The 13,437-nt window shown below is 44.6% G+C and overlaps 1 protein-coding gene across 2 annotated transcripts in view; it reads right to left on the reverse strand.

The window, feature by feature from the left end:
• The window catches only part of GRK4 (G protein-coupled receptor kinase 4), a 327,289-nt gene that overhangs the window by 152,063 nt on the left and 161,789 nt on the right, over positions 1 to 13,437 (reverse strand). Inside the window, exon 4 of one of the 2 annotated variants that reach the window (XM_069203507.1) lies at positions 10,110 to 10,187. The exons of the other annotated variant lie outside the window; for it this stretch is intronic. Within the exon in view, the coding sequence (XP_069059608.1) occupies positions 10,110 to 10,187 (78 nt within the window). The remainder of the gene's footprint in view (positions 1 to 10,109; positions 10,188 to 13,437) is intronic. 2 annotated transcript variants of the gene reach the window in all.

A 13,437-nucleotide genomic window follows, 5' to 3' on the forward strand; every position in this document is an offset into this window, starting at 1 on the left:
GTGTCACCCATTGCACTCTCCCAGACACAGCTCACACATTCGCCCTCTATTACCATCACCTCTAACCCAGCCCCCTGCCCCGCCCGACAGACCCTGGTCCTGCCTCCCAATTACGCAATGAAGTGCCTCTTCCTTGGTTGTACTATTCTGAGATGCAGATGCTTGATGAACAGCCAAGGAGGTTGGGGCAGCCATCTCCGCGGTGGTGTCCGGAAAAAACCCCGGACCTAATGGATTCCATGCAGAGAACTACGTGAAATATAGGGAAACCTTGACCCCCTGGCTCCTTGCCCTTTATAAGGAGGTGGCACAGAGGGGTGCCTTTACGTCAGACATAGATGCGGCTACTCTTGTAGTAATCCTGAAGAAGCAGCCGACCGTGACCTCCTGCGCTGATTACCGCCCAATCTCTCTCATCAATGCAAGGTCAAGATACACGCCTTACTCCTGGCCACTCATCTTCAGCTTGTCCCCCAAACACTCATCCACCCAGGCCAGTGTGGCTTCATGCTGGCCTGTAGTACCCAACACTTCCATCAAAGCCTTCACGTGGCCCTGACCCACCGCCACCGGTTCCCACCCAACCTGACCTTACTCCTTATTGATTTCAAAAAGGCATTTGACTCCGTGGATTGGGCCTACTTGGGGTGTGTACTACAGCGGGCTGGAGTTGGGCCTCAATTTCATGGGTACGTCCAGGCACTATACACTAATCCCACTTCGTGGGTCCAGGTAAATGCAGTGTTTGCCAATGCATTTTCTATTAGGAGAGGGACATGACAGGGTTGTCCCGTTTCCTTTCCTCTTTGCACTGGCCATCAAACTGCTTAAGGTTTGTGGATGGAGCTGGAGGGAGGGTATGAAGTCCGCATAGCGTTATATGCAGATGATGACCTCCTTTACCTTCTGGATTCTGCGGTGAGTGGACCCCACTGCCTTCAGATCCTCTACCTTTTTGGGGCAGTTTCGGGTCCCCCAGTGAATCTGACCAAGTCTGTGTTGGCGCTTCTGGCTCCGACTGGCAAGGTGTTATCCCTTAACGCAGTCTTAGCTTTCGCTATTTTGGTATTTGGGTGGCGCTTCGCCCGGATCTCACCTGGTCCCTCAACCTTGCGGCCCTGCCATGGAGAGCCAACGAAGATCTTGGAAAATGGAAGTCTCTTGCACTAAATGCGATGAGCTGAATAGCCCTATACAAAATCATGATTTTGGAAAGATTCCTTTACGTTTTTCAGAAGCTCCCGAAGCCTATACAATGGACTTGGTGACATGCTCTGGATAGAGTTGCAACCACCTTCCTCTGGCATAAGTCTAGGCCTTGCCTGGCCTTGACTCATTGTCAGCACACCCCATTTGATGAAGGCCTGTGAATGACTAGCCCTTATCTGTAGTATTTTGTCTCCCAACTGCTGGTGGTTAACGACATGTGTAACGATAGGTGGTCAGACCCCACCTATCGGCTGGAGGTCGATGGCCCTGGGGTTTCCCTAGATCATGGCGCTCCTTTATGGTGCTCCGATCTCCACAGTGACCAAAGTAGTCTTCCTTGCCTGGAGGGCTGTCCTCCTACACACTCACTGGGACACAGAACTCAGACAGCAAATGCCCCACTGGCACGTGACCTAGTTACTGGAGGTGGCGGCATTGGGAGGCTTTGGGAAGGGGATCTCATAGGTATAGCGCTACTAGGTGACGTATGGACTGAGACTCACATACGGTCCTACCAAGTCCTTCAAACTACCTACACTCTTGCGTCCATACAATTTTATAAACACCTACAGCTATGAAATGCACTCCATATCCACATATGCCAGGATGCCCCTGTCCCTGAATTCAGTCCGTTGGAGGCCAAGCTGCTCATGGCAGCGTTGGGTACGGGGGTATTCCCAAACATATTGCACACTAATAATCAACTCTTCAGGCACACTGGACCACCCTCGCTCCCGCTGAGAGGGTTGGCTAGGTCCTCTGAGGATGCAGACTGGTGGGATGGACTAATGGTACCAAGGGTTATCATCATTTCCTTCAGGTTGCACATGATCCAGATATATCTTTACTGTGCCCATCTCACTCTGGCCCAGTTGCCCGGGACAGGCCTCCTCTCTGAACCTGTCTGCCCCCACTGCTCCTATGCCACGGCCAATGTCTTTCACATGGTGTGGTTGTGCCCTAGGATCCAAGAATTCTGGATTGCTGTGGTAGCAGAATTGACTGACATGTTGGGATGCGAGGTGGACCTTTCACCTGTGAGGCTCCTGCTTGGGGTCATAGAATGCTCTGGAGGCTCAAGGGCAGGTTCCTAGGTACTGCTCTCATGGTGGCCAAGCGAGAGACAGCCGCCCGCTGGAAAAATCCTGCCCCTCCCACCTAATTGCAGTGGACAAGGGGGTGGACTGTTGCGCACACCAGGAACGGCCAGTGTACGAAGCACAGGGTTGACCCTTGAAACATGGCTGACATTTCTATAAAATTAATCCTTCAAAGGCAGTATTAAATTTCCTAATTCTCGGACATGTACCAAACAATTAACAGGCAGGAGTTTGCACTAAAATATTAGATCAGATATTGGATTTTTTGTCTTCATAATTAACATAATAAATGTATGCGATTTTTAACAGACTGTTAGATAAAGTTAATATGATTTGAAAGGCATCAATTAATAAAGCTGACAGTGGAGGAATGCGGCATAGGATATTGCTGGTAAGATACTGAAAAAGAATTCAGATTGTGATTGACAATATGCTATGCCTGAGTCAAAAGAGACAGACATCCACATGTGGCAGTATAAACAAGTTACGTATAAACAGCATTTGCAAAACAAGTGGCACAGGATGCAGAGAACCTCAGATGGATGGTGAATATTAAGCAGGATATCCTAATTCACAGTCTATTATTTATGATGGACTTGTTTTTCAGGTTGTCATGAAGATTTATTACTTTTTTTGGGTTATAATCTTGTGACTTTCAATCATTCGCACTATAAAGATTGCTGAACAGGTCAAATTGGCTTTTTTTTAGATATGGGATTCAAGCTATCATGTGAGCTACTCTTTTTTCTGTATTTAGCACTTCAGGTTTTGAGATTAAAATGTTTGTCATAAAACAAAATCACTGATGAAGTACACTTCAAAATGCATTCGAGATGATAGGAATGCCTCATACAAATAATGCCACTGTGATAAAAGCTTTAAATAATCAACCGTTTGTAAAATGTAATCTTTTTTCAAAGAACTTCTATCATAATCTTGTTTGAATTATTCAAAAACCCTGAACAGGAATGTGAACGGGACCTTCAGAATTATGACAGATACAGCTAGCTTATGCATACATGTTTGTAGACCAGTGCGGAAGGTCTGGAGATACAGGTTAAGAGGTTTAACAGAATATGAACTAGGAGTTAGCAACAGAAGAGTAAATGACTATTTAAGCAACAACCAGCGTGGGATCATAAAGCTGGTTTAGTATGGTTTAATTGCTTTATATGTCACGTTAATCTAGCTGCCTAGTTTACTATTATTTTTCTTAATAGATGCACTTTCAAGAGACAAGTACATATAATAAGTACATAAGTACATATAAGATAATCAAGAACCAGCATAAAATCTTTGAAGACCATTCTTCATCCAAAGAGAACCATGTAGGACACTATGAATGCTCAGTACACCTGTACGTGACATGAATACAGCACTGTATTAGTTATGGAACAACTACTATAGATTACATAAAGTTTACTCTAACCAACTCTTTATAAGACAAAGCTCCCCTGTAAGCACCCAACCTCAAGTCATTAAGGATGAGTGGCTCCATCTTTCTATACAACTTCTTTACACTTCTCATGTCCCATAGCTCACACTCGGTTCTTGACTGTGAATAAAAGCTGCACAGTGAGCATATCCTTGACTGGATCTATAAGTTGTGTAACATATCGCTTTTCAGTTGAGAGGTGAAGCAGCGGATTTTGTATTGGGATGTATTTATGAGTAATTCTGAGGTAGCATAACCACAAAGGACTTTGGTATGAGCTTCAGACAGGATTTCATTTGCAGGCACTAAGCCAGGATGTGGATTATTTATTTTACATGGCCTTGTCACAAAACAAATTAGGCTCTAATGTGATGTGCCTAGGGCACATTGTGTTCAGGAATAGACATGCAATAGTGTGAAGGTAATGTGATGGCATGATTTGTACTGCTTTGAGAAAGCTAAAAAGATGACGTGTGCAGTGTTTGTGGAGCTAAACCTCACGGATGGAAGAAAAACACAAGCAAGAAGGTGGTGTGTTTTTTTGACACAAACACTGAACAGAAAACCCACTACTTACAAATCCAAAATGGAGAATATGTATTATAGTGATTTTCCATTTTGTAAAGTCCCAGATCCTTGAAAAACAATTTCTAGACTTATAATTGACTACTAGGTCAGGTTCGGGGAATATCAAACATAAAAAATAATATCCAAAGAAACTGGAAAGGGTGTTGTTTTCTATGCGTATTGAAATCTGGAAAAGAAGAAGTATCAGATCAGCTGGAAAACAGAAAAAAGAGTCAAGGGGAAATCAGAAGAGTCACCAGGCACAACATAACTTGGGAGTTGACTGTAATTAGAAAAAAGTAGGTAAATGAAATAACGTTGGAGACTCCACAGAGGAAGGACAGCGGCGCCCAGAAGGCTGATGGGGTTCATCTCAAAAGGGCAAATAATAATTTTCTAAAAAAACAGGCAAGAGAAGAAGGACATGGAAGGAGCTCCTCCCATACCAGCAACATAGAAGAAGATTAATTGTCAAGGTCTATAGGTCTGCTTTATAAATTAAAGTGCTTCTTCACTTTTGGTCTGCAAGCACAGTTGTAAAGATGGCAAGTGTGTTGATATAACAAATAAATTAGTACCTTTAAGCACTGATTATGCAAATACATGAAAACATAACTCCTTACTGTTTGAACAAAATTGAAATGACCATTTCTTATGTGCTACTGTGTTCTAGATGAGCTGTCCCACATATTCTCTTACCAAAGGGAGAAATCATTCTGACGTCATATCCATTTGGAACCCTAGAAAACATTGCGAAATCTGTTTTAGTGTATATGCGCTTGTAACAGTGGCGCCAGTGCTACTGCCACTCTCTTTCAGTGGCGGCTTCTCTGAGGGAGGTGGAGCGTCGCCTCCCTGTCCACTGCGAGCCTAGCAGGAAGAAATAGAATGGCAATGGAAAGATTTCATTGCCATTTTATTTCTTCCTACGCAGCATACACCAGCCCAGAGACATGCTCGGCGTGCCCTCTGCTTCCGGAAGCAGAGGTAGCAGAGGACTGTCTCTGCTTCTAGCAGCAGAGGGCTGGGGCAGTGCCTGGACTGGATGCTCTAAAGTACCAAAGTGACATGTCACTTTGAAGCTCTCCACCCAGTTACCTTTAGGCAGCTGGGTGGAGACCAGGCACAGCCCTCCAAGGCCTGAAAGAACGTCCAGCCAGAACGCTCCAGCCAATCCAGGTGCTTCTTTCATGCTGGTTAACAGCATAAGAACAGCGTCTGGATTGGCTAGGAGAGCTCTTCCTCTATCAGAGAGCAGAAGCACAGGAACAGGACGCGGAGCCCGCTTTTGGTGGGAGGGGTGGTTTACTTTAGGGTTTTGGAGGGAGGGGTGCTTTCTTTTTGTTTTTTTTGCGAAGTAGTGGGGCACTTCACTCGCCCCACCACTTTAAAAGGGTACAGGCTGCCACTGATCTCTGTGTCAGCCACCAATTGGCCCTTATTCACCACCCAACCATTCTTTCTGCCTATTCGGCTACTAAGCTATAACAAATCCAGAAGAATTAGAAAGAAGCTCTGAAACAAATCTCAAAGAGGTGTCACTGGAAGCAGCTGGTTAGCATTGCACCACCAAGTTCAACCAATTGCCAAGGGAAGAGTTGCAGCTTTCTTATAGTGTAGAAATGCAGTAAGCTGTGTTCAGTATGACGAGGGATAATAGTCACCTACACTCACCTCCTATTACTTGCACTGGTTGCTCTTGCCCACTTTCCAGTTCACCACTTCCCTGTATGGTCATGAGCCACCTCAATGCAGGTCAATGAACTGATGCAAGGGCCACTTCTTGTCCACGCATTAGGACTAAAGCAGCGCAGCCATGCAGGGAAAACTGCTGAATATAACTGGAAGCAATGGCAGAAGAGGGGTTTGCCAGCAGACTGGAAAATGGAAGACTGGACAGGTGGGTGTATGGCTGAGCAGACAAGCAAAATCACTGAAGGACGTAGGTGTGCACACTGACATGATACACCTGTGTCACGAAAGATCAGGTAGCAAAATTTCACACTCTTGATTTGGGTAAAATGCAAGCAGATGCCAAATTCTGGATGCTGGCTGGAAGCACGGTAAGCCATGCCACAGGCACGAAAGACAGACCGCCGATCAATGTAACAATCAGTGGTAAACCACATTAGATTTTGAGAGCAATCATCTCATCTAAGGTGGCAGCCACATCTTCATATTCAAGTGGTAGCCATCTTAGGTGAGAAGAGTCCCCTCAAAATCCAATGTAGTTTTCTAGTCAGTTGCAAGCACTAGCAGGCTATGTTTTCTGTGTCTAGCTAGCATGTGTGGCACTGCATCACCACTATGCTGTTTCTTGGGTTTTTGTAAAATGTGTGTGTGACATTCCAATGAAGTAAAGGCTGAATGGGCAAGTGATCACACTCTTACAGAACAAAAATACAACACAAAGAGAACATCTGCAGGCGAACTCATACAACTGCTAGTCAATGTCAGCTATCATAACAGGCAAGCTACATGTGACTACCGAGTGTCAAAAGAAGCGTGAAACAAAGCCCCCTTCTGTGCATATTCTGCATTATTGTTTATATTAATGGTATTATCTAAAAGAACAGATGATGGACAGAATGTGGAACAAATCAGACATTCGCTTCCAGTCACAGATCTGGGTTTAATCCATCAGTTGTTTTGCTCATCATGCCATTCCAGTTTGGACCTAGCCATATGCAAATCAGTCTTGACCCTGATCTCCATAGAAACAGTCCAGCACGACCTACCAAGCCAGGTCCTCCTTGGACCAGAAACAAGCATCCTAAGGTATCAATCCTCATCAGCCAGGTTTGCTTGAATCTGGTGGCATAGCGAGCACGGGACTCACATCTGGGCATACCCTTCCCACTTAGGGTGACAAATGCAAAAAGAACAGATGATGGACGGAATGTGGAACAAATCCAACATTCACCCCAGTCAAACTGCTCATCACAAAAGCAGCATGCAGTGCTTTATAAAGCAAGTACGGGCATAGCCAACAGTCCTGACTTGCATTCTGAGTTCTCACTAAAACATTTTAAAAAGCTTGCAGCAGTAAAAACAAAAAAGAAAACACTGCTTTCTGCATGTCATGTATCTATGGGGTACTCAATGAATGATGATGAGTTAGTGTAGTTTTAAGATGTAAAATAGTCCGCCATGCAGAGCAACGAAAGTGGTCATTGGGAGGCAGAAAGATACCAGCGAGCCAGTAGCATGTGGTAAGAGAGTAATACTCCTCTGGGTGGAGCCAAAGCTCACTGTATGAGTATTTTAAATGTTGCAGCTGGTACTGCAGACAACTGCGCTGTCCAGCTGAACCCAAAAACAAATTATTATAATTATTCCTACTGGGCCTATGATGTTAAATGTGGCAGAGTCTGCACCCTGTTGCAGTACCTTAAGTGCTGCGTACTAGCTGTGTTACATGAGAACCAGCCCTGTTCATCTCCACTGCCCATTACGTAGTGGGAAGTAGTTCACCAATGGTTGGACCTCTACTGCTTGTTGTTGAGCAAAGCCATCTTAAAGAGTATTTCTCTTTTGTGCACGAGACCACACAAGAAGGTGTAAAAATTATTTTCGGATTATAATTACATTAGAATCAATTTGCTGCATACCTTGGTCTATTTTTCAGCTTTTGCTCATGGCTGTGACTACTGAAATGCTAAAGGGACGCCTTCATGTGAACTGATTTCGATGTCATTTGACTAATTTATTGATACTGCTATATGTTTACCTTTCTGTATTGTGCTTTAATATTTTAATAAACCTTGATGGTTCTTCTAAATTTACTGACATCAAACTCCCTTTTTGAGTACATTCTTTATCATTGACTGTATTTGAAGTGTTACTTGAATTGTATCACTAGGGACATATTGCCTCATATATTTTTGAGGACAGCACCGTATCTGGGTGCTATGAGTGATATGATTATCATGCAGATTATCTAAGAGATGGCGCCCACAAAGGCATCATGCACAACGTTGCTATTCCAGTCCTAAAATAAGCAAATGAAAAGCCTGTGGATTTAAATGTGTTGACGTGTTTGAGTCTTTAAGAACTTTGCCCTTTAAAAAAAACAATAAGAACTGTATTCTAGGTCGTGACACACAAAGGTGGTTAAAAATGAATGAGACCTCCTAATGGGATTCTGAATCCCTCCAGCGCTGGCTGCTCCACGCCCGATCTTGGGGCCAAATCAGCTGTACTGATGCAGAGCGAGCATAACACAGCATCCATTATTTATTGGACCCCTTCTGTTGCCTGTAGAATAGGCAGGAGAGCTTTGCTGTTTATCCAGGTCACCCCGTGGGTGGTGCATTGTGGGCAAATCCCTGGGTAGTGGGCAGAGCTGAGGACTCCTTTGGTCGGTAAGAAGGATGACAAAACGAGGAAATTATTTGCTTATTGATATACACCTTACAGTCGACGTCAATTCATTGTTTGATTTCCACAGTTACATTTCACAACCCAAATAAATTATTTGATGATGAGGCTGATGAATAAATCATAGCAGTAGAGGTTTTCTACAACAGTCAAAAAAGATTATCACATTTCGAAGGGTCCTGATTTTTGCATAAGTGAATTACAAATTACCTAGAATATCACACAGTGTGAAACAGGCAACGTTGAGATGTTGATCCCAAGCATTTGTACAGGTCCATCTCAACTCTCACTTTGTAAAGCATAGTTGGGGCAACACAAGCAGGAGAAATGCTGGCAGTCTTGACTGCAGTAGAGTTTAAGACCTCGTGCTTTTAGCAGGTGGTTTGATGTACACATTACCAGGCTCAGCTCCATCTTGGAGGAGAAACAGCAAGTTTTTTCAGCTTTTACTTAACGCAACAACGAACTTGGGATAGGAGGAGGGAACAAGAGAAGCGTGGAAAAAACAGGAGAGGGGGGAGGAGGGAACAAGAGAATGAGAAGCAAGGAAGATGATTTTATCCTACATTGGTCCTCAAGGCGCCGGGAATGATAAGAGAGCTGAGGGGGGGGGGGGTGAAAGCAAAACAAACAGCAAAAAGTTTGAAATGAGGAAGAGGGAAGGAAGAACTAGGAAACAAGAATCTGGCAGAGGAAGGAAAGAGGGATCAGAAGAGGACTGGGGGATAAAGGATGGGGATGGGGATGACGTGAACAGGAAATGGAGGAAGAGAGGACGACAGTGCTCAGTTGCTTTGCAACGAGGTCCAAACTCTGAGTTCCAGGATGGAGAAGAGTCAAAAGGATTGAGAAAAAAGCAGACGATAAGGGGAAGGAAGAAGAAAACGGAAGGGACTGGTGAGTAAAGCAGGACAAGAAGAGATGAGAGAAACCCAGACCAGGAGGGAGAGATCCAAAGAGTAAAGGAGGAAGGGTGGAGTAGCAAAGGAGGGAACAGGGGAGATGAAACAGAGAGCAGGCGACAGGCACAGCAGGGACTGAGAAGAGGAAGCTGGTTAGAGTAAAGTGGGATTCAGTGAACAACAAGGGGCGTAATAAAGAGAAAATGGAAGCAGTGAGGGAAAGGAGTGGAAACAAAGGAAAAACTATAAATGGAAGGAGGGAACACAGAGGGAAGATAAAAGACTCATGAAAGAAGAACAGGAAAGAACTGCATACAGTAAAGAGTAGAAATGCGAAGGAAAGGACTCTAAGTAGCATCTTCCGATCCAACACAAAAGCGCTCATCGTAACAGAGTTTGTGAGCATTAATATATCTTCTTTCTAGAAAGGACCATTAAGTCCCTGGCTTCCTTTACCAAGACGAAGAGCACAGAGAAGGCAGAGGCAGTCTGCTAATTGCCATTAAGAACAATTACCCCATTCTTGAAGTATCTGTTGAGGACCTTCAGACCGCAGTCTCTCCGTTTCTCATCTGGCTGCACTTCATACTCTGCCTGGGGGGGAACAGAGAAACGAAAACATGACTTCTACAGCCAGCTTTAAAGCACTTGTGCAGGAAATTAAAGATATCATTGTAGTAGTGCAAGCCGCTGCCAAGTCAATTCAGCCACATGCTCCAGGAAACTTCCCTTTGTTCTCGCCAAAAAAAGCACATGAGCTCATAAGCCTCCAACAAGAAAAGAAAAAACACCCAAGGTACTGTAGGTAATGGAAAATATACTTAAGGACATCACTAAACTTTACTGATGCTTCCACCTACCCTGAAGATAAGATGTTTCAAATACGCTATAATGGCCTACATTTTGTAATATTGTGACCAAAGCGGTGTTCACTTGACGCACAATTCTGAAAGGTAATGCCAAAAAGCTGTAACTTGTAGAAATCCCGAATCAAAGGCCATTGCCAATGCTAACAGGTCTGGGTTTAATGTGTTAACAAATATATACACAAGGGCAGGTACAAAGGCGCACAGACACGCCTTCTGTCTGTGCTATATTTTTTATTCCCTAAGAAAGCTGTGATGTGTGGCACCAGCTATTTGAAAAAAAAAAAACAACAGACCAACCACAGTTACATGTTGCGAACATGCAGGGCACACAGTGTGTGAGCGTGTGTCCGTGCTTGTGTTTGCATTCATTAGCACAGTGGTTCTCAACCTATCGACTTCTGTGGACCCCCACTTTATCATTACTGGAACCCGGGGACCCCCACCGAACCGTTACTGGAATTCTGGCACCCCTCACTGAGTCATTAATGGAAGCCGGTGACCGAGGCCTATACACTGTCGATAATTTGAACCGCAAAATAATACACAAAAAGTACAGAAACAAGCATTCCATCAAACACATACACAAATGATAACACATTTTATTTAATAAATAAAATACAAATACAAATTTTAAATGTAATAGGAAGATTGGCGCTTTTCTAAATTCAATTGAAGTCACCCATCACCAATAGTACATTCTGTATGACGCAACTGTATTGCTCTTATGAATCAATTTGAGAATACTAATTTCATTTGTAGCCTCCAATTTCAAATTCCTTAACATTTATATTACGTTCAAAATGTTCAATTGTACGTTTCTCCACTTTATTTATATACACTTTGTTAATCTCTTAACATTCGTTAATTGGCTAAACAGTCAAGGATTCCCTTAGGAGGCTTCACGGACCCAAAGGGATCCCCGGACCACAAGTTGGGAACCACTGCCTTAGCCAGACCTGTTGCTGTTGCCAATGCTCATTGCTAATGTGTTCTCTAGTAAGGTCTCTAGATGTAACCATTTCTGTCTCCAGTTTAGCAAGAGTAGTGTGTATTAAGGGCGAAGTTCTCAAAGTGTTCTGACCAATCCACTTTCGAATACCTACAGAGCCGCGTATGGTGCTGCTGGTGTCCCAATAAGATTGGATTGGATTTTATTTGGCGCGATTAATAAAAGTCATTGCCATAATCAAGATGAAACGTTGTCAAGCAAACACAAAAGTACAACACGTTATAATTGTAGGAAAGTACCATCTTGCCTGGCATGTTACCCCCATTTTTCACTGTATATATGTTGTTTTAGTTGTATGTGTCACTGGGACCCTGGTAACCCAGGGCCCCAATGCTCATAAGTGTGCCTGAATGTGTTACCTGTGTAGTGACTAACTGTCTCACTGAGGCTCTGCTAATCAGAACCTCAGTGGTTATGCTCTCTCATTTCTTTCCAAATTGTCACTGACAGGCTAGTGACCATTTTTACCAATTTCATTGGCTTACTGGAACACCCTTATAATTCCCTAGTATATGGTACTGAGGTACCCAGGGTATTGGGGTTCCAGGAGATCCCTATGGGCTGCAGCATTTCTTTTGCCACCCATAGGGAGCTCTGACAATTCTTACACAGGCCTGCCACTGCAGCCTGAGTGAAATAACGTCCACGTTATTTCACAGCCATTTTACACTGCACTTAAGTAACTTATAAGTCACCTATATGTCTAACCTTTACCTGGTAAAGGTTAGGTGCAAAGTTACTTAGTGTGAGGGCACCCTGGCACTAGCCAAGGTGCCCCCACATTGTTCAGAGCCAATTCACTGAACTTTGTGAGTGCGGGGACACCATTACACGCGTGCACTACATATAGGTCACTACCTATATGTAGCTCCACCATGGTAACTCCGAATATGGCCATGTAACATGTCTATGATCAGGGAATTGCCCCCTCTATGCCATCCTGGCATTGTTGGTACAATTCCATGATCCCAGTGGTCTGTAGCACAGACCCTGGTACTGCCAGACTGCCCTTCCTGGGGTTTCTCTGCAGCTGCTGCTGCTGCCAACCCCTCAGACAGGCAGCTGCCCTCCTGGGGTCCAGCCAGGCCTGGCCCAGGATGGCAGAACAAAGAACTTCCTCTGAGAGAGGGTGTGACACCCTCTCCCTTTGGAAAATGGTGTGAAGGCAGGGGAGGAGTAGCCTCCCCCAGCCTCTGGAAATGCTTTGTTGGGCACAGATGTGCCCAATTCTGCATAAGCCAGTCTACACCGGTTCAGGGACCCCTTAGCCCCTGCTCTGGCGCGAAACTGGACAAAGGAAAGGGGAGTGACCACTCCCCTGACCTGCACCTCCCCTGGGAGGTGTCCAGAGCTCCTCCAGTGTGCTCCAGACCTCTGCCATCTTGGAAACAGAGGTGCTGCTGGCACACTGGACTGCTCTGAGTGGCCAGTGCCACCAGGTGACGTCAGAGACTCCTTGTGATAGGCTCCTTCAGGTGTTAGTAGCCTTTCCTCTCTCCTAGGTAGCCAAACCCTCTTTTCTGGCTATTTAGGGTCTCTGTCTCTGCCCTTGTCGTTCCTGCAGTATTCACAGTTCTTCAGCCTAGTAAGAGCTTCTTTGCACCAACCGCTGGCATTTCTTGGGCATCTGCCCATCTCCGAGTTTCTTGTGACTTTTGGACTTGGTCCCCTTGTTCCACAGGTACCCTCAGTCAGGAATCCATCGTTGTTGCATTGCTGATTTGTGTTTTCCTTGCATTTTCCCTCTAACACGACTATTTTGTCCTTAGGGGAACTTTAGTGCACTTTGCACTCACTTTTCAGGGTCTTGGGGAGGGTTATTTTTCTAACTCTCACTATTTTCTAATAGTCCCAGCGACCCTCTACAAGGTCACATAGGTTTGGGGTCCATTCGTGGTTCACATTCCACTTTTGGAGTATATGGTTTGTGTTGCCCCTATCCCTATGTTTCCCCATTGCATCCTAT

The sequence above is a fragment of the Pleurodeles waltl genome, chromosome 1_2 (genome assembly GCF_031143425.1).
Source record: "Pleurodeles waltl isolate 20211129_DDA chromosome 1_2, aPleWal1.hap1.20221129, whole genome shotgun sequence".
In the NCBI taxonomy this organism is placed as follows: Eukaryota; Metazoa; Chordata; class Amphibia; order Caudata; family Salamandridae; genus Pleurodeles; species Pleurodeles waltl.